This window comes from Mesoplodon densirostris, chromosome 1, assembly GCF_025265405.1.
Source record: "Mesoplodon densirostris isolate mMesDen1 chromosome 1, mMesDen1 primary haplotype, whole genome shotgun sequence".
Lineage (NCBI taxonomy): Eukaryota > Metazoa > Chordata > Mammalia > Artiodactyla > Ziphiidae > Mesoplodon > Mesoplodon densirostris.
This window is the reverse complement of record NC_082661.1, coordinates 148207083-148229495: the sequence shown is the minus strand read 5'-3', so window position 1 is coordinate 148229495 and position 22413 is coordinate 148207083. Positions and strand designations below refer to the sequence as shown.

At 40.2% G+C, this 22413-nt stretch overlaps 1 protein-coding gene across 1 annotated transcript; it reads left to right on the top strand.

The window, feature by feature from the left end:
• Window positions 1-527: 527 nt before the first annotated feature.
• On the top strand, window positions 528-21439 carry NIPAL1 (NIPA like domain containing 1). The gene is made up of 6 exons (XM_060091164.1): window positions 528-580; window positions 9218-9484; window positions 14186-14242; window positions 18017-18107; window positions 19686-19846; window positions 20380-21439. Exons 1-6 carry the CDS (start codon window positions 535-537, stop codon window positions 20997-20999), a joined length of 1242 nt encoding a protein of 413 aa, XP_059947147.1. The 5' UTR covers window positions 528-534; the 3' UTR covers window positions 21000-21439.
• The last annotated feature ends 974 nt before the right edge of the window (window positions 21440-22413 follow it).

The window sequence follows — 22413 nt, the reverse complement described above, 5'->3', positions numbered from 1 at the left end:
AGAATGGGCTTGGTAATCAGAGCAGAATCCCAGTGGCTACAACTTCCCTACAAAGCCGCAAACACACAAAGCAGGGCGCTCAGAATCCAAAGGCAAGAGACATCCCGACCCGGAGAAGCCAGAAGGGGGCCTCAGCACAGACTTTTACGCCGCTAAATTCCCAAGGAGTTGGCTCGGTGGCCTCCACGCTCCGAGAGACGCCTTTACCCTGTAAAGTGTGTCTGTGCTTCTGTACCACTTGGCTCCCGCAGTGGTCCCGCGTGGCGGTCGGCGCTCCCACCAGCCACACCACTAACCCTGGACCGCAGCTGCAGCCAGCGCGGCGAGAAAGAGCACCGAAGCCTCGGACCTCGGGGGTGGGGCTTGCGCGGAGGCCCCACCCCGCCGTCCCCATTGGCTGAGGCTGCCCGGGGCCGGAGTCAGCGCGCACCAGTCCGAGACCCCGCAGCTCCGCCCCAACGCTGATCCATGCGGAGGACAAGCACAGGTGGGTGAGGAGCGACCTTCTGTGCCCGGGAAGCCTCGTCGGGGGCCATGGGGGCACAGGTGAGGCTGCCACCCGGAGAGCCCTGCCGAGAAGGTGAGTGAGTGTCTGCCCAGAGCCGGAGGATCTGGCGTTCAGGTGGCGATGAGAACGGCGGGCGGTCCCGGGTACTTGTGGAGACCAGAAAGGGATACGCCGACTCTTCACGCGCTCATTCATGCATTTATTCATTCAGTCATTCCGCCAGTCAGCCGGTTAACAAGTATTTATCGGTTCCTACAATATGCCAGACTCTGTGGGGATGCCTGAGTCGAACAAGACATACGTGGCTCCCACCCTAGTCCGGAAGACAGATCCATGTAAATTACGGAGAGCTGAGTGTCGTGACTGGGTAATCAGGGTGCTGTAGGAAGACTCTCAAGTCTCATCTGAAAAAGACGCTTCTACTGACTCGGACTCACTTCCAGAGTCCGTGGTCGACGTCACCCAGTGGGCAGAGGGCATGCCCGCGGACCGGACGGGAGTCCAGTCTTGCGTCCAGCGCTGGCTTGGCGAGGGTCAAACACGGTGCAGGGTCAGGAGCCCTGGACCACCCCCCGCCCCACCCCACCCCCCGGGGGAGGGCTCTGGACAAACCTGGGCTGCCCACCTCTCTCCTCTTCCTTTTTGATGAAAACGCCTCCAACCCCAGTAGCCTCGCGTCTGACTCGCTGTGAAGTCACTTCTTGGCTGCTTAAGGCGAGAGCAGGACAGAGGAAGAGACCGGGAACTGGGTGCACTCATTTGTAGGTTTCTCACTGCTTTCTAGTCTGCGGTTTAAGCCGCCACCTGCGTCCTGTAAACTCTTAGGGCGCCACCCCTTGCCCTGTGCCAGGTGTTTACAACACTCGCAGGCTTTCTACAGTCTCAATACCAAAGGCGCGCGTGAGTCCGGGTAAAAGTAGGGGCACGGCTGAGGCGGCGGAGAGTGGGCGCGGGTGGGCAGTGTGTATCATATGAAATGACAGCTTTCAATTTTTACAGAGTCCAGAGAAAAGCAGATTTCTATTTTACCCGGTAAGGATGTAAAGAGGGAGCGGGCAGAGAGAGGCGTGGCAAGAACTATCTTTACAAAATTGGCAACTTCCCCGGTTTTCTCTTCTCTTGGCTCTCCCAGCTTATTCCTTGATGCAGAGAGTTGTTGTTTTAAGGTGGGAAAAGGCAGTGAACCAGTCAAAACTGTGCCACCAAGAGAAAGAAGGGACACAAAGAAAGAGAAAAATGCCTGAACAATTCACAAACTATTCAGAAGTTGAGGTTTTGGACGCGGTTACTAAGGCAGCTGGATCTAGAATTATTTCCTAGACAGTCAGTCATTCTTTGTCTAAAGAATTCCTAGGGCTTCCCTGGTGGCGCAGTAGTTGAGAGTCCGCCTGCCGATGCAGGGGACACGGGTTCGTGCTCTGGTCCGGGAAGATCCCACATGCCGCGGAGCGGCTGGGCCCGTAAGCCATGGCCCGTGAGCCATGGCCGCTGAGCCTGCGCGTCCGGAGCCTGTGCTCCGCAACGGGAGAGGCCACAGCAGTGAGAGGCCCGCATACCGCAAAAAAAAAAAAAAAAAAAAAAAAAAAAAGAATTCCTAAACTAGTAAGTCAGACTGTTACTAACACGTCCACCCTTGTTTACCCAATGATCTGTAAGTAAGTAAAGAGGATGTGTGAATTACATCCGCTTGTTTGAATTTAGGGATGATTTTCCTGGCTTTGCTCATGCATTAAGTTCCAACAAGAAATATTCAAGCTCCATGCTTAATACCTGGGGTTAATTAACTGTGGTAATTAATTAGGTGGGATGCTAGTGGGAAAGACTTGAGGGAAATCAGAATCCTTCTTATCAGTAGTGGGAAGAGATTAGGCTTTGGCACCAGACACTCTTATCAGCTATGACAACCTCCTTAAGTCTTTCTTCAGCTGTAAATTGGGAATAATTCCTACAGTTTAGAGTTTGAGGAATAGATGCAGATGGGATTACACATGAAGCACACACTTCAGAGCCCGACATGGAGTAAAGGCTCCATTTTTCATTTGTTCATTTATTCAAATGACAAGAGTCCCATGTGCCAGACATTGGCCTAAGTTCTAGAATAGAGGGATTTGCAAGACAATCTGGTCCTAGACAGTCTGGGTCTAGAGGCCCAGATAATTGGTTTTCATAATTAGCAATCCAACCAAGCACAAAATTATTTGAGCCTTTGTTTTTTTCTGTAGGTGTCCATCCCCATTCTCTGGCCTCTTGGATGCAGTGGTATACATTAATGATTCTGAGATTTTACTCTTTAAAAAAAAATCCATATTATAAACATTTCTCAAAATTCCACCAAATGAACATAACTTTTATCAGCAGGACAAGCTGCATTTTCTATGTAAAATATAGCTTCTTTTATGTTACACTAAAAAAGATTTTCTCCAGATTTTTACAAGAAGATTTAAAGCAGAAGTTGTTTTTTCAGCCTTCTGTAGATTTCCTAAGTGGTGAAATTCAAGTGCTTTAAGGTATTAAAAATTCTTCACTAAAGGTTGTTCAGAAAGCAATATGTTATTACTTGCAGCAGTTTATGTAGGAAATCTGATGGTCAACAGTCCTCATAGAGTATTTGACCTCCAAACACACTGATAGTGGGACAATCTTGTTTAGAGATACAAATTTTTAACTTTTAAAAAAATCAGCAGTATCTGCTCAAATTTATTTGGGTTACTTGAAATAATGTGCTTCCTGCCCAGCCCTATCAGAGTTCATATGTAGATATATCTGCTTGATTTCCAAATTTACTCAAACTTATTTCTCATTCTTATCTGCTCCAAATTTGCTCTAAATTATTTCTCATTCCTATTCTACTCCCCTTATTCCTGTTTTTCTGTTCGTTTTCTCACTAAAATTGTCAGTTTCCATGAGAACAGAGACCTGCTTACCTGTCTTGTTGATCACTGTCTCACCAGTTCTTAGAACAAGACCCTGACACACAGGAAGTGCTCAATAACAATTTGTTAAGTGTTGCATGAATGTATACCTAACATGGTGCCTTGCATGGCAGGTGTTCAACAACTGATTTGTTGGATGAATAAATAAAATTGATATATGGATATACGATGTTGTTACAAAGCCATAATTAAGCTGTAAGAGGAAGTCTGTTTGGTTGGCAGTATTAAATTGTATGATGGAAAGTGAGAAATTCCTTTAGATTGGAAAGGCAGAGAAGGCCTTTCTAAGGAAGTGAGAGCTCAGTGAAGAGAAGGAGTTAGGCATGCCAGCCACTACTAGCACTACCTAACAAGTAAAGGCTACTTAAAAGCTTTAAGGTGAGAAGGAATTTAGCCTATGAAAGGAAGAGGGGAAAAAATTAGGGAATGAGGTTACAGAGAACGCTGGAGGCCAGGATTCTGTAGGCCCTTGTAGACTGTGGTGGGGATTTGGGATTTTTTCTGAATGAAAAGGGAAGCCATTACAGAATTTTGCAAGGAGGAATGACAAGATTGGACCTACTTATCTAAAAGCTCATTTCACCTGAGCTTGTCCCCTGCTACTCTGACCTCATCTCATACCATCTCCCTTCTCTCACCAGCCAGCCTGGCTGGTGCAGTTCCTCCCACCCCCTCAAGCAAATTCCCAAGTCTGTGTGTTTGCATTTACCCTTAGCAGAGAGGTTTTTCCATTCAATGCTGTTTAAAAAAAAAAAAAAAAAAAAACTCCTTTATGCTGCTTTTACTGCTTTCCATGGCACTCAACATATTCTGTAGTTATTAGTTCACTTGTTTATTTTCCCCCATTAGAATGAATGTAATAGAGCAGGAATTTGATTTTACTCACTGTTGTAACCCCAGCTTCTAGAAAATGCCTGACAGATAATAGATACTCAATAAATATATATTGAATCAAAGAATGAAAAGATGACCAGTGTTTTTTCAGAGAATGAGAAAGAGAGAAAGAGTAATGCAATGTAATGTCAGAGGTGAGCAAGCTTTAGAGCACGTAAAGCTTTTTTAAAGTCTGGGATTAGGAATTTAGACTTTGTTATAACTGCCATGAAAAATCATGGGAAATTAAGCAGGGGAGTGATGTAACTGATTCACACTGGCTGATATTTGGAGAACAAATTGTAGGAGACATGAGAGATGTCATTCACTCTTTCCTTTGCTAATATAAATAGGCAGGTGTATCAGTCACCTATTGCTGTATAACACACAACACAAAACCCAAAGGCTGAAAGCAACAATCATATATTCTTGCTTATGTGTCTGTAGGCCAGCTGATGGTTGACTAATCTAGACCGGGTACACCTGGGTGTCTCTGCATCAGGCTACATACCCACCTGGGTTTGGCTCCTTTATGTGGGATGAGCTTAGGTCTGCTCCATATGTTTTCATTCTGGGATCAAGCTGAAGGGGCAGCAGCTGCTCAGGGAAGCTCTATTCCTGAAAAGTACAGAGGTGCAAGAGAGTAAAGCCAACCATAATACAAGGTGGTAGACCCAACCACGTTAAGTACATTTGAACCCTCTCCTTATATCACCTCTGCTGATGTCCCATTGGCCACCAATTCACTCCCAGTTGACATCAAGGGAAGATACTCTGCCCTTGTCGGGAGGGTTAAGGAAGTGACTAATTGCTGAATAATAATCCAAACTAACCCAGTAGAATGGATGGTGAGACAATGATTTTCTCAAATTGGAAATATCTTGCAATGATTAAAAATGTAGTTTTATGCAGTCACTGATTTCTCAGAAACCAAGATACCCTATTCCATGTAATAATTGGACAATATATATTATTATTCTCTATAGTCAAACAGGACTTGAAAAAAATTAAAGCATTTCATCTTTGTATAAACAATAATAAATTTTAACTGACTTTATTTGTACTTTATGTTTTTACTTTTCTGAAATAGAAAGAATAGTAGCCTGGGAATTGCATTACCTGGCCTTGTTTGAGCAGTTACATGACTTTGGCAAGTCACTTAATATCTTGGCATCAGTTTCTTTAAAATGTCTTCCAGCTACAAGTGCCTATGAATTTAGAGCTGGTCCATCAGCAGTATTTATGAGCTACCAGGATTATAAGTAAATTACTCTGGGAACCAAGATAGCTTATGATGAAACCACAAAATTAAGGAAGGGGTCTTTAGAATCATCAAGTCCAACTCCTTCATTTTAGAGATGAAGAAACTGAAACCAAGAGTGATGACTCAACTTGCCCAAGATTATAGATAATTTGTAATGGAGCTAAAGGTGGGAAAAGGCATATAATCCTATAGAAAATTTAACTTTGTTTTAAAATTTTTAAGTTGTGTGTGTCTGTAAGGAAACATTCACACCTGTATATAGAAGATACATATTAAGTTGAATCATATGAAACTGCTATTTATGTAGGGTCAAAAATTGTCAAATATCATCAATTTCATTTGGTTTAACATAATTGAGAAAATTAGCATCACTGTTTGTAAAAGCAAAAACACTGCAAATTATCCAATGTCCACCAACTATAAAATAGAAAAATTAATGGTGAGATAGTCAGGCAGTGGAATTCTATAGAACTGTGGGGAAAAAACCAAACCTTACAGCCAGAACATCAAGATTGATAAATCTCAAAAACAAGCAAGTCACCAAAAAATACATACTATATGATTACATTTTTAGAAGGTGCAAAAAGAGGCAAACGAAACACTTTATTATTTAAAGATATAATTTTATAGGGGAAATCATTTTTTTAAAGAAAAGGAATATTAGACAGAAAATCAGGATAGTTGAAACCACACGGCTTGTGGAATCTTAGTTCCACCATCAGTGAAAGCGCTGAGCCCTAACCACGGGACCGCAAGGGAATTCCCAAGTTGTTTTTTTAAATTCGGTGGTTGATACATTGGTGTGTATTGAATTATTTTTTTCTTTATAACTGACACATATTTCCTAAATCTTAATTATTCAATATTTAGAACAATATATAATAACATCAAAGAAGTTACAACATCATGCTGTTTGCTGACAGGAGTGTAAATTGGTACAGACACTTGAGAGGGCTATTGACAGTGTCTATTAAAATGAAAAATAAAGGGGAATTCCCTGGTGGTCTAGTGATTAGGACTCCGAGCTTTCAGTGACGAGGGCTCGGGTTCAATCCCTGGTCAGGGAACTAAGATCCCACAAGCCCGGGCAATGTGGCCAAAAAAAAAAAAATCATAAAATGAAAAATGAGTAATGTAATAAATTTTCTGTGTTGAATAAGGTTTGGATTAAACTCTGGAGAATTACTTTGCTTACTAGAATCATAAGAAGCCACTTCTGATTTTGAGATATCTCTAATTCCTCTGAAACCTTCCAAAGTCCCTGCCCACACATTCTACTTCACCCATCTCTCCCCTCCTGCCCAGCACCACTCCACACCCACCAACCCGCCAGTCACTCCCTCCTTCAGTCATACCTGCTGTGGGCTCCCTCCTTAATATGCTCCCCAAACATAAAACAATTTAAGGTCTAAGGTCAGTAACTAGACAAGATTTTTATTACTTTTTCCTGCCATAAAACTTGCAGCATTGGGACTTCCCTGGGGGTTCAGTGGTTAAGAATCCGCCTGCCAATGCAGGGGACACAGGTTCGATCCCTGGTCCAGGAAGATCCCACATGCCGTGGAGCAACTAAGCCCATGTACCACAACTACTGAGCCTGAGCTCTAGAGCCCACGAGCCACAACTTCTGAGCCTGAGCACCACAACTACTGAAGTCTGTGCGCCTAGAGCCCGTGCTCCACAACAAATGAAGCCACCGCAATGAGAAGCCCGCGCACCACAATTAAGAGTAGCCCCCGCTCGCCGCAACTAGAGAAAGCCTGTGTGCAGCTACAAAGACCCAACGCAGCAAAAAAAAAAATTAAAAAAATTTTTAAGTTAAAAAAAATTTTAAGTTTAAAAAATTTTTAAACTTTTTAAAAGTTAAAAAAAAAACCTTGCAACATTAATGTCCGTTTACAATGAGAACTTACAAAAGGCAACAAAAATTATTTGCACTCCCTTATCACCTTCTGCCTCCACACCCCCTAAAATGTTGGAAACATTTTGCTGTGTCAACAGCTCAGAAAGAATATTGTTTGATTGGAATGAGGTCCACCCACACTGTTTCCAGAGATAACGTTTTGGAATGGTTATGTTAACTACATAGTAAGTGACACTAATGCAGCCATGGAATTTACTGGACAGTCAAGTCAGATGTCTTCCCAAGAATTCATGTAATCGAAATTCTTACTACCAAAAATTACTTTGCACTCTTAGAGGGTGGATGAGATGAACAGTGCCTGGGACAGATTGCTAGATGCTAGCTTATGTGACAATTTGCAGCAATTCTTACTAAAATAACCAGCCTGAACAACTCCTCAGTTACCATAGAATATCCCTGAAGTAATATAATTCTCTTCGGAATATTTAGAAGTTTTGTCCCAGAATTTATGCTGTATCACAGGATCAAAGTTGGTTCATTTTCAAATTACAGAGATAAATGAAATGATAATCACGAAAAGATTGAATTCAATTACTTTACCTTTTGCTAGACCTGAACTTTACGGTTGTTTCTCAACTGTGTATGTGGTAAAATTCACATAACTTCATAATGCTTTGCCCAGGAGGCATAGATCCTGTTTTTAAAGTTTTGTTTCTAAGACATCATTTAGTTGTTCATGTGCCCTCTTAAGATTTTTGAGATGTAAAACTGATTTTCTTTTTTCACTTAATTCTAAAATTGTAGTTGATTAATTTTTCTTTGCCCATTTTTGTTTAAGGTAAGTCATGCTAGGGAAATATGCCTTTTAAATGGAAAAAAAAGTTGAGAAGATGTTCAGAAAACCTAGTCACGGTGTCACCTTGTTTGCAGCTTTTTGAGTGGAGAATAGATTATTAAAAGTTCTTAGTGTAAAATGTTTTCATTCTGTGTTTTAGTATTTAGTCTCAAAAAAAAAAAAAAGAAAGGCACTTATAATAATGGGTCTGGTTCAGTGGATTTACATGCTTCTTTGAATCCTATTCAGGAAAGAAAAAAAACCTCCTCATATTTAATTCATTTGTCTATTAGATTCTGGTTTTTTTTAAGGAGGAAGTGAGTTAGTAGACCTGCAAAATTATTCTTTTTAGGAAAGTGGTCCAGAAAACTAAACCCGCTTTTAAACATGTTTTCTGAAATGCACAATTCGTACCTCACCAAGTGGGATAGCTCAGTTTCCTGTAACATGGTGATTTCTAGACCCACAGGGTTGCTCTGCCCTTTCCCATCTTCAGTCGCCACATATGCTGCTGCTTTCCCGGAGACACACTGATGGCGTGAAGGAGAGAAGTGGACGTTGTAGGGCTGTGATGAACCGCTGAGCCCAAGCTGGGTCTGAACAGCTCCATGCTGCTCCAGCAGGCTGCTGCTGGCTGGAGCAGAGAACCGAGTACTGCTAGATCTTCCATTTTATGAGAGGAATACAGACTTTCATGTGAAGTCTCGCATGTTTGCATGGTAACAACTCAACAACTTTGCAGACATTTTGAAGAACCTGTGTGAGCCCAGCGGAACCTGTCTGTGAGCCCGTGGACCATGTGCTGGAGACCGCCCATCGGGCAGTAAAAAAAACAGTGTGTCAGTACCGCCCACTCAAGTTTCTCTTTCTTGGAGAAAGAAAGCAAAGATTAGTGTGTCTCCCTTTCGTCGGTTGACATTTCCCTCTTTCCCTTTTCCAGGCTACGTGCTGTCTCTGATCTGTCCGAATGCCTCCCAGGCTTGGTGTGAGATCACACGTGTGTCAGAGCTGCTGGCTTCTCCTGTCCTCTACAGGGACCTGAATTCCAGCATAACCAACTGGAGCATTTCTGCAAATGCAGAGAACAAATACAGTCTGTATGTAGGCCTGGTACTGGCAATAAGTTCCAGTGTTTTTATTGGCTCCAGTTTCATCTTGAAAAAAAAGGGCCTCTTACAACTGGCCAACAAGGGCGTTACTAGAGCTGGTAAGAAATGGATGCAACTAATGAATTCAAGTTTCTAACTGCAGAAATCATCCTACTGTAAGACCACGGTGCTACAGGAATAACATTTCACTGTCTCTGTCTTGGCCCCTATTCCTGTTCTTAGCAACTGTTCTCAGCAGTTTCCAGGATTGAGCCAGTTGTGTCTCCTTTAGGGTGAGACTAAAATGCAAGAGGTTTGGGGTGTGGGATGAGATCTTCTTTCATAGCCTTAGTCTGAGATTCCAGGATTTAGTCAGATCAGGCGACTCCCCTGATTAAAACACATCAGTGGCTTTTCTTTGCACTCAGAGTAAAATCCAAACATCCTCGCACAGTCTCTTACCTCACCTGCTGCCTAAAATGGCCTGTGCTACCTCTCCAGCTTCATCTTCAGCCTCCTTCACTATCGTGTGCTTTTCTCTGGCTTCTGGAATGTACCGAGTTCTCTCCCACCTCGAGGTCTTTTCTTTTGTCTGCAGCTCTCTTCTGCCTGTCATTTGGCTGACTCATCCTTCAGACTTCAGCTAAACTATCATCCCTGCAGAAAGGCCTTCCTCGACCATCCTCTCTGGGGAGGTTTCACTCACCTCTACCCCTGCTATTCTCTATCACTGCACCAAGGGTTTCCTTCATTGTACTTGGAATAATATGTCATTGTACATTAATTGTTTATTTGTTGTCAACAGGCTTGTTTATTGATAGTAGATTCACAAGAGCAGTAACGTACCGTAGCATAAGGGTTGGCACCCAATAAGTATTGTCAAATCAGTAAACGGATTACAGTAGAGTTAGGTTACTATTTGTAGTGACATTTCAGAAGCTGTGTAGCTCCGCTTGGCTATCCTTCATTAACCATGAATTTTCTATTCATTCTTATCAAGAATAATGTCCTAAAAGAGTTAAATATCTTTCTAAGGTTCATAGGGGAAAATAAACGGCTATGAATTGTGCAAACAAGTTTATAAAAGAGTACTATTGAGGGGACATTGATTAAAACAGTTTGGCATTAACAAAGATAGACAAAATAATAAAAGATAATTGAAAACTTATATAAGTACATACAGCAATTTAATATACAATTTTTAAAAGTGGCATTTCAATCCACTGGAGAAAGCATTAATTATTCAATCAAAAGTACTGAGACAACTGGCAAAAACTAGAGGAGAAAAATGTGAGAGCTTTACTTTATACCATTTGGTAGAATAGATTCCTCATAGTTTAGAGTTAAATGTAAAATGAAATAATTTTTTAAAAACAACCTAAAAGAAAGTCTTCCTAAGCATAAAGATAAAGGAAGACACAATTCTATATAAAGGAAGAGACTATCTGGATTGACCCCCCCCCAAAAAAAATCCACATGGAAACACCTTTAACTGAAACTAAAAAGGAAATGACATGTGGGGAAAATTTTCAAACTATATGACAAAGGGTAGTTAAGTCACAGTATACAAAGAGTGACTATAGTTGATAAGAAAAAGATAGGTACCTAACAGAAAAAAGGCAAAACACATAAACAAGGAACTCACAGAATAAGAATTGTAAGTGGCCAATAAGCATACCTAAGTAAATGTTACTTCACTAGTACCCAAAGATATACCAACTATATAACACTGAACTCCTGGGTTTTACCTACTATTTTAACAATATTTGGTTTTTCTTTAAAAAATAATGCCCTATGTTGGTAAGGGAATTTGGGAAATAAATAGCCCTCTCAAACATTGGTGGAAGCAATATAAATGGGTACAAACTTTCCTGAGAGCAATTTGGGAAAGCTTAAAAATGTTAATATCTTAAAATCTAATAATTCTACCTCTAGGAATTTGTCTTAAGAAGTGAACGAAGCTACAGTACTATAATCAAAACAGTGTTGTATTGGCACAAAAACAGACATATATAGATCAGTGGAACAGAATAGAGAGTCCAGAAGTAAACCCACACACCTACAGTCAATTAATCTACAACAGAGGAAGCAAGAATATACAATGGAGAAAGGACAGTTTCCTCAACAAGTGGCATTGGGAAAGCTGGACAGCTACACATAAATCAATGAAATTAGAATATTTCCTCACACCATATACAAAAATAAACTCAAAATGGTTGAAAGAGCTAAATATAAGATGTTACACCATAAAACTCCTAGAAGAGAACATAGACAAAACATGCTTGGACATAAATTGTGGCAATATTTTTAGATCAGTCTCCCAAAGCAAAAGAAATAAAAGCAAAAATAAACAAACAGGACCTAATCAAACTGAAAGCTTTTGCACAGCAAAGGAAACCACCAAAAAACTAAAAATACAACCTATGTAATGGGAGAAAATATTTGCAAATGATGTAGCCAATGAGGGGTTAATATCCAAAATATACAAATAGCTAGTACAACTCAATATCAAAAAACCCAATCAAAAAATGGACAGAAGATCTAAATAGACATTTCTTAAAATAAGACATACAGATGGCCAATAGGCACATGAAAAGATGCTCAGCATTGCTAATTATCAGAGAAATGCAAAGCAAAACTACAATGAGGTATCATCTCACACTGGTCAGAATGGCTATCATCAAAAAAAGTCTACAAATAATAAATGCTGGAGAGGGTGTGGAGAAAAGGGAAACCTCCTCCACTGCTGGTGGGAATGTAAATTGGTACAGCCACTGTGGAAAACAGTATAGAGTTTCCTTAAATAAAAACAGAGCTACTATATGATCCAGCAATCCCACTCCTGGGCATATTTTCAAAAAAGATGAAAACTCTAATTTGAAAAGATACATGCACCCCAATGTTCAAAGCAGCGCTATTGACAATAGCCAAGACACGAAAACAACCCAAGTGCCCATCAACAGATGATTGGCTTAAAAAGATGGGGTATATAAATACAATGGAATATTACTCAGCCATAAAAATAAATGAAATCTGGGCTTCCCTGGTGGTGCAGTGGTTGAGAGTCTGCCTGCCGATGCAGGGGACACGGGTTCGTGCCCCGGTCCGGGAAGATCCCACATGCCGCGGAGCGGCTGGGCCCGTGAGCCATGGCCTCTGAGCCTGCGCGTCCGGAGCCTGTGCTCTGCAATGGGAGAGGCCACAACAGTGAGAGGCCCACATACCGCAAAAAAATAAATAAATAAATGAAATCTTACCATTTACAGCAACATGGATGAACCTAGAGAATATTACACTAAGTGAAGTAAGTCAGACAAAGACAAATATATGAAATCACTTAGATGTGGAATCTACAAAATAATACAAATGAATATATATACAAAAGAGAAACAGACTTACAGACATAGAACAAACACATATATATACATACATATATATATTTATATATATATGGTCTCATACAGGTTAAATTAATAATAATAATATATAATAGACCAGATTTTAGACTATTCAATCATTAAGGGCTGAGAAAGTATTTGTGATATTAAGTTTTTTAAAAACAGCATTTGAAGTCATATTTTAATTTTCCAATTTGGTTATTTGCAAATTTTGTAAGGAGAAAATCATAAATTAACATGGTTAACTGCTTTGCAACATAATCCTCACAGCTAATATATCCTTTTTAGTTTAACTATAACAAAATCGGGTAGGTCAAGTTCACAGCATTAAGTATATTAAAATTGGTGAGAAAATTGCAATTTCTAAAACAATCATAACAATGACTTAAGCTCACAAATTACAGAGTGGGAAGATAACTCTGAATATCTTAGGAAAGGTTTTTGTCCTTTTCAGTAGACTAGACAAATTCAATTTCATGTGCCAAGGTAGAGAATAAGTAGAATCCAGCTGGCTAATGCTGGCTATTCTCTCATTGACTACCCAAAATCTCAAAAGCTCTTATGTCAACCATCTTCATCCCTTTAAAGTCCGCCTTAGGTACCAAGCTAATTTATGATTTATGGTTTTCTGTCTTTAATTTTTTAACTGTGGCTGAAACAAAGTATTTAGGGCTTATAATACTCCACGTCCACATCTGAATGGCATAAATACTGTGTGGACAAGAATATAACCTGCCATATCAGTAAACAAAGGGTGTTGCCAGCATCAAGCCATTAGCCACTGCAGCCACCAGCAGACAGTGCACCCTGAGGGCGTTCAGGATGGAGAAAACAGGATGCTGGCCCTAGATAGTTAAGGTGCATATCAAAGGAATGATTTCAATGAGCCCAGACTCTTGCATCTTCCCATACAGAGAAAAGTGCTAAATTCATTTTCTTTAATTAACGGTAATCTTTCGATGTTCCAACTACCTGTTTTGTTTGTTTGTTGTTTTTGCAAAAACTCCTATATATCCTGGCTCCTCCCTTACTTATTCAGGGCAGTCACTCAGAGCTGTCTGAGAGGCTGCCTCCTGGGCTTAAGTCCTCAGCAAGTCCACCGAATAAAGCATAATTCTCAACTTTCAGGTTGTGCATTTCTTTTCAGTAGACAGTAGTAAACCTGATGACTAAATAAAATTTTCCTGCAAATGAAAAAACTGACTTTGTGTAGAAATCAAAGGCAATATAAAGAAAGCTTTAGAAGATTTCTAAATGGAAGATTTACTGGAAATGACCAAGTAAAGCTAAAGATGAGATATAATGACTAGGCCTTAAGCCTTGTGTTTTCCAACCATACTCCGGTACCTTTTGTAGAAGTTAATTCCTCAAACCCTCTTCCTCCACTTTAGAACTTAATTTCTATTTGTATCATTTTCCTAGGACAAGGTGGATATTCTTACCTCAAGGAATGGCTCTGGTGGGCAGGATTACTCTCAAGTAAGTCCTTAATGCCGAGAATAGTGTTTGCTTGTAAAATGATAAAGTGTGTGCAATTGTTCAAATTGATTAATTTATCTAAGTAGTAAGGATGTCACTTAAGTCTAGAAATTTTTGTGTGGGCATAATGTCTTACATATAAAATAAATCACATGTATATTTAGAGTTAAGTTTTACTCTTTCTTCCTCCCACCTCCACATTCTCAATACTGTTTTGGAATGCAAGTAAAAAAGTTATTGTCTGAAATCTTATATTTTATCACAAACTTCTCCTTCTCTTGTATTTTATTTCCCATAACAATTGAGGAAAATGCTTCCCTCCCACATTTTCCCAGATCCTAATTCAATATGCGACTGTTCTCGCTGCATAGAGTAGGTACACTTTCCTGGCCAGGACCAAAATATGGATAAATGAAAATCCCCTTGGACTGCTTAGCTCTGAACAAATGGAGAGAAGATGAAGGTTGCCAGCACTCTCCTTCCGCCTAGACTTGCCCTGAGGATTAAATGAGACCCTGTATGAGGTGAAAACACTTTCTAAACGCTAATATGATGTCCAGTAAGAAGACAGTGTGTCACCCTCAGGCACTTTTGCAGATTTATATCTCCCTCCTAACTCCTCTGAACTTTCTCAAATCCCAAGCCTAAAACTTCCAGGGAAAGGACCTCATAAATTGTAGTTTCACACTACTTCCAGCCATCTCTGCAGCCAAAAGCCTTAAAACTTCCATTGATTTTCTTGTACTAAGTAAGACATTTCAGTATTTTTGAGATCTTGTTACAAGAAAGAATTGGGTAACTTTTCTTTCATAAATGGTGGTATCTAAAAGGCTTGTTACCTGAAAACTGGGTTCATCTCTTGATGGGTGTCAAAAGACACAACCAAGTCAGAGATTGGGAGAAGGAAGGATTTATTACTTGCAGCAAGTAAGGGGAACACTGGGGATCTTTCCCAAAGCAGTGTCTTCCCGAACAGCAAAATTAGGAAAGTTTTAAGCTAAAAGTACATGCATATTCATGAAGGGGCTTGAGCAGAGGAGAATTCAGCATAGAATTGGGGCAGAGGTTGACAAAATCCAAGCATTAACTGATGGAAGTCACAAGGGTCAGAAAAGGTCAACATCGGGACCTCCCTGGTGGTGCAGTGGTTAAGAATCCGCCGGCCAATGCAGGGGACATGGGTTCGAGCCCTGGTCCAGGAAGAACCCACATGCCACGGAGTAACTAAGCTCATGCGCCACAACTACTGAACCTGCACTCTAGAGCCTGCAAGCCACAACTACTGAAGCCCGCGTGCCCTAGAGCCCACACACCGCCAACTACTAAGCCCACACGCTGCATCTACTGAAGCCTGTGTGCTCTAGGGCCCGCATGCCACAACTACTGAGCCCACGTGCTGCAACTACTGAAGCCTGCGCACCAAGAGCCCATGCTCCGCAACAAGAGAAGCCACCAAGAAGCCCGTGCACTGCAACGAAGAGTAGCACCCGCCCGCCGCAATTAGAGAAAGCCCGCACATGGCAACGAAGACCCCACACAGCCAAAAATAAATTTTAAAAAATTTAATAATAATTATAATACCTTAAAAAAAACAACTTCTAAAAAATAAGTGTTATATATGCTGGGGAAGCACCATGGTTCAATTAAGAAAAAAAGAAAAGGTCAACATCATCATCCCTTGGGTTCAAGTTGATCTGGTGGTTGAGGGGACTTAAATTCTGCAAAATAGCTCAAGGAAGTACTTCAGGCTAATCTTTACCATTGAAACAGAACTGGGAGTCTTTACAACTGATTTATCATCTTTGCTGTTGTTACTTCTCTTGCCTGATAACAGTTTGTTCTTTTGTTCCCTTAAGATCATTAATTACTGAGACCTGTTCGAGGGCAAGCATTGTGGCCAGGCTTAGATCAAAAAAAGGCTTAGTCCTAAAATGGCTTCTCTTATGTCAAAAAGCTATATCTGGTTCTTTTCTCCGGGGATCCCATACCCTATCTGCTTAGAGGATGGTGAATAAAAATAATTTAAATTTGTATAGCTTTTTCAGCTTTTAAGGTGTTTTCACATCTGTTTTCTTACTTCATTTGAGTAAATGTTATCAGGGACTGTGCTGGGAAGATTCCAAATAAATATTTGGATGATTCTTTCTCCTTTTCTCTCTCTCTCTGTCTGTCGTATCTCTCCACCCTCTACCCACAAAATAGAATGAAATTAGAAGGAGAATATTATATGGCTATGTTTGTAATTTTAGTCTCACCATGCACAAAGTTTCTGCCAGTATTAAAGAGTGAAAAGCACAAGTCTTCAACATCAGAGATTTTATCTAGTGACAAACATACAGTACTTTAATTATGAAATCAGTATTTTCCTGGAAAGCTGTCTATAATGATAAAAATATAAATAATGAAGTATTCAAGAAAACATGTCGATGAAAAAAAAATAATCAGTCCATCTAAGAAAAAAATGGAAAATTTTATTCGCACCGAACTGAGGATTATAACCTGGGAACAGCCTCTCAGAAACAGAACTTCTCTGCCTGTTAGAGATCAAAGCACAGTTATAAGTTCTTGAGACAGGGGGCATTAAGTGCCATCTAATGGACAGTTTACACAATCCAGAGCTGCACTTACAAAGAGAGTAGTGGGCCCTTATGAGATTAAGAAGGAAGGCTATCTCCTAAGGAGGTCTGGTTAATGCAGACGCACAACACACACTAAAGGGGAGGGAGGAGGCCCAAATGGGCCAAAAAAAATTATTAAAAAATTTTTCTCATCTTGCCATAAAATATGAATTTTATTTCATTACTTACTATTCGGAGAAAACTACCACTGTTGCTCTTAAGAGACCAGTCTCCTACCATTCTGTACGTTTCTATTTGTTTTATGATATTTTAAAGCTGATTACTCCTGTAGATTTGGCTGGGGCTGGGGTCGGGCTTGGTGGGTGGAGTGGATAGCAGCCAGAGGGAAAAAGAAAATGGGTGCTGGTGTCTTTTATCTGTCCCAGGATCTCTCTCTACAGTGTGTCTGCTTGGCACAGTTTACAGCGTGAAATACTGCATTCTATGGGCAAGCATTCAGTTGTGACCCATGAGAATAATTTGGCCCCAATTCAAGGGCCCAACTCTTAGAAAGATTTTCCCTCACTCTAGAAGTTAATTGCATCACACTATCTTATGGAAGCCTGGAGTTCCTCAGATAAGGATTCCAGGAGCATGTTGTTAGGACTTTCAAAGAGCTGCTTGGATATCCTTGAGCTACTGAGATACTGTTACTTACTTGTAGATCATCTGCAATCCAGAGGTGCCTGACTACACAGGCCCGTGGTAGGCATCTCTGCCTATCCCCTGCCTAGACTGTACATCTCTAGAAAGCATTCTAATTTTACAAACTGCTTTATTGTTAATTTGCATAGCAGTATGTATTCTTGAGCAAACAATCATTCTTACTTACTTACTCCAAAGCTACCTCTTCTAGATTTCATCAGAGTGACCAAATATGTGTCTGGTTCTAAAGTAACTAAAAGCTTTATTGAAGGTCATTTAAAATAGATATTCCTCTGTCGCCACTTTTTGCATTAACTGAGTTTGTATCACCAGGTAATTACAGTTTATCCTTTTAATACCAAACCTTCCCTAAAAGAAGTTAAATTATTCCTTTTCATTAGATATATGAGTGTCTTGGGGATAAAAGACTACTGCTTTGCATGTGTCAGTTGTTTTTCTCATAGGATAAATAAGCCTATCTTTTGTATTAATACTGCTGCTTGCTTTCCAGTGGGAGCAGGCGAGGCTGCGAATTTTGCAGCTTATGCTTTTGCACCTGCCACCTTGGTCACCCCACTGGGCGCTCTGAGTGTTCTCATAAGGTACGTGAACAGTAAGGAACTTGGCTTCTGAGGGATTTTAATACCATGATAAACTTAACCCACAAGAAACAGATTACTAAGCATACCTCAAAACATAATTTTGAAAATCACAAAAATAATGTGAGAAGACTATACAATAAATAGAAGGAGAAATAGGAAGTAGATGGTCTTCCCGCAAAACACAAAGTAAATGTGTGTTTTATTTGTGACGATTCAGTGGAGCCAAGCAGATTTTTTTCCCCTCTCACCTGAACAAATTGCCGCAGCCCTTTTAATGCTTTCTTTTGTCATAGTGGCTAATGAGTGTAGTTGTCAGAGGACTTTAAAAAGCATAGTGTTCGGGTTAAATTTCAACTTTCACTAAAACTCTTGCATTGTCTGCTGGATACTTCTGTTTGGATATATCTTAGTTTCTTTTAGTACTGGAAACAGGAATCATTTTCCTGTCAATAAAAAGTGGGTCTAATATTTCTGAGTTGGTCTTTATTATGATTCCAAATGAATGTGTTCCATGAGCCCATGAACTCTTTTATTTTGTAACTAAGCAACTGTTTTGTTTGTTGTCTTTTTCTTTTCCTTTTATCTCCATTCATTACCAACCTCTAGAAGAAAGCTTATGACTAAGCCTACCCACTTCTTTTCACCTTCTTTGTAGGATTGTTGTGAGAAGTGAGTGAGTCCATACAGAAAGCACTAGAACACTGGCTACTAGTGAATGGTAGATATCGGTAGTAGCACTTTTTGCTGAGGCTGCAGTCCTCATCAGTGGCCACATGAGGGTGACTCTGAGAAAGCACCTGGTAATTGACCATAGTCTTGGGTGCAAATGGATACTGATAATGCCCTGGTGGGAGTGCCAGGGCATCAGGAGAAGGGGCCACAGTGGACCTACTGGTTGAGCAGCAGGATGGCGTAATCTGTGTCCATGGTGGTGCCAACCTAGAACTTCCTGAGGCCATGGCAACAAGGTAGTGGGAGCAGTGAATAGGTGAAAGTATCAGAGCAATAGCAGCCAGTAAGGAAATATTTTAATATTTTGACAACCCATATGGTTGTACTTGTGTGTACCAGGTAAATATTGGCCCTGAGCAGAGTAATCCTTCTTTAGGTATATATCTTTCTTTGAAGCTTTCATGAGCACACATGTTTTAAATGTGTCATGCCAGTAAGATGTAAAGGTTCTTCCATTTTGTTTGGCTTTACAGGAGAAAATGGGGAAATTCAAAATGAATTGAGTGGGACCTCTTAGAAGGTCAGGGAAGATTACAGGTGTATAGAATGCCTATTATAACTTTTTAACTATAAAAGCAATTAAGCAGACTTGATTAATTACTTGTATTTTTCTAGATACAAATTTAGTAATATATAACAAACTTCACACACAGAAAGGAAGGAAGGGAGGGAGGGAGGGAAGGAAGAAAGGAAGGAAGCCAGCCAACCAGGGTTTTCAGTGTCACATAGCATATTCCAATCAGTTGATTGGGATACAGACTGGTGCGCACCACAGTGCGACATCTGAGCTGCCATGGAATCCAAAGGTAACTGGACAAGAGTGATTTTTTTTTCTTCTTCCAACAGTGCACTGTTGTCTTCCTATTTTTTAAATGAGCACTTGAACATTCATGGCAAAATAGGCTGCATATTAAGTATACTGGGGTCAACTGTGATGGTTATCCATGCCCCACAAGAAGAGGAAGTCGCTTCTCTGCATGAAATGGAAATGAAATTGAGAGATCCAGGTCTGTGATTCAACCAAAAGAAACACTTACTCAAATTCTGCTCCACTTTCTCTTCTCATCAAATGAATTGGTAATAATATTGTAATAGGATTCCTAAAAGCCTAGTTGTGGGTTGAGGTACAGTACAGTTTGACTGAGTAATACAAGTCTTCTGAAAAGGTGACACAACTTATTTTTGTGTCCATGCTTCCCCTCCACAAAATGAAAGGAAGAGATGGGGATAGAAAAGGGAAAAGACTTATACTCCAACCCAAACTTTCACATCTTTCTCCCTCTGAAAATAAAAAGTCAATCAGACAATACCTGCTGTACCTCATAGTGTTGTCTGTGAGGTTCAAATGATATGTCTGTGAAAGTCCATTGTGAAATATTGAGAGCCATGCAGTAAATGTTGTTGTTGTTCCTGTTTTTTTATTTAGTTTCACGTCTCTTTCTAAAACACCTAGGCTCCTAAACTCATGACTAACAAGATTTCACAAAGATTTGATCCTATTAACATTTTCTGAAGTCTAATTCTTTTCTTCTCCTAACAGGATTTATCTCCTTTGCTGTGATCATAACTGTGATCTCCTTGGTGCTGATTTTGATTGTAGCTCCCAAGAAAGGACAGACCAATATATTGGTCTACATTTCAATCTGTTCGTTGATTGGAGCATTTTCAGTTTCTTCTGTCAAGGGCCTGGGAATTGCCATTAAGGAACTACTGGAATGGAAGCCTATTTATAAGCATCCCCTGGTCTTTGTTTTGCTGGCTGTACTCGTGCTTTCAGTGACAACACAGATTAACTATCTCAACAAGGCACTGGACACCTTTAATACATCTCTTGTGACTCCCATTTATTATGTGTTCTTCACTTCCATGGTAGTAACTTGCTCCGCCATCTTATTCCAAGAATGGTATGGCATGAATGCTGGAGATATCATTGGGACTTTGAGTGGGTTCTTCACCATTATCAATGGCATCTTCCTTCTACATGCTTTTAAAAACACTGACATTACCTGGAGTGATCTGACATCCACTACTCAGAAAGAAGTCCTCTCTCTGAATGGCAATGAAGACAAATACGTCTTACTAGAGAATGTAGAATGTTCAGCCCCAGGATTTGATGATGACATTACCTTGTTTAGCAGGACTGATGATCAAAGTCCCTAGAAACCCTGAACTTTAACCACTAAGAGACACTTGGAGAGGAGAAGGAATACCTGATTCTTGGAACAACTATTAGGAAAGCTGGCATTTTTAAAGTTCTAACTAATAATTTAGACATGAGGCCAAATAAAAATGCCTTTATTTTTGGCCATCAAATTTGAAAATCAAAGTTTTGATCCTCCTCCAGAAGGCTTCTGCTGTTTTTCATTTCTGCAAACTTGAAATATTCCCTAAGCATGAAAGAAGTCAAAGAGTTAGATAACTCTCAGAATAATCTTTCTTCTGGTCACAATATGTTTGGTTCTGCCAGGTGGCTCTTCATTTCTCTGGCTACTATTCTTAGTGTCTCAGTAATTCATAGGTAAACACAACTGTGTGCTGATAAGCAGAATATCAGTCACCATTCTCTAATGAGTCATAGTTTCAAATTATTAAAACTGAGAAGCGAGATCACTGATGCCTCCCACCTTCTACAACTTCCTTCTTTCTAAACTAGGTAGCTAAAGGGTAGAGTGTTAAAGAAAAAAATAGACATGTTGGAAATCTGCTGCTTAGTGGGCTAGAATGTGTAAGACACACATGCCAATGAAGGGCTTATAAATTGTAACTTATTGAGGAGTTTGAGAATAGGAAGGCGAGTTAACGTCTTAGAAAACTCAGGGAATACTACAGGAAAATACCTTTTCATATTAAAGCCTACATAAAATTTTCCTATCTCACTCCAGGTGCATGGCAGGAGTAAGATTTTTGGTGGTCTCTACCGTTTATGGATAGATTAATCCATTAATCTTTTCTCATTGATTTAATGAGAAAAGAAATTAGCTATCTTATTTCTAGACTAACTTATTTCTCTCAAAAAAAAAATCCTAACCAAAAAATTATGACATTAAAAACAAACAAAAACTCTTCAGGTTGACTGGATTATTCTCGTCTAATGTCAAATGTTATTAGTTTTGTTTGCTTGTTTGTAATCTACCTCAAGTCTATTCTGAGTAATAATAGTAGATTATTTTCTTCAGAATTCTATTAAAGTGACTTTAGCATTTCCCCAGTTCGGTTGAACTGTGATTGATTTTCATGGTGATGACCTGAGATGTTGCATTGATTTTCACGGTGATGACCTGAGATGTTGCATTGATTTTCACGGTGATGACTTGAGATGTTGCAAAGCCCTAAAGTGCTGGCATAGTCTCTTCGGCATAGTTTAGTGTTGAGTGCAATTCAGTGCATTCTATTTTTTTTTTTTTTTCTGCGGTATGCGGGCCTCTCACTGTTGTGGCCTCTCCCATTGCGGAGCACAGGCTCCGGAGGTGCAGGCTCAGCAGCCATGGCTCACAGGCCCAGCCGCTCCGCGGCATGTGGGATCTTCCCGGACCGGGGCACGAACCCATGTCCCCTGCTTCGGCAGGCAGACTCT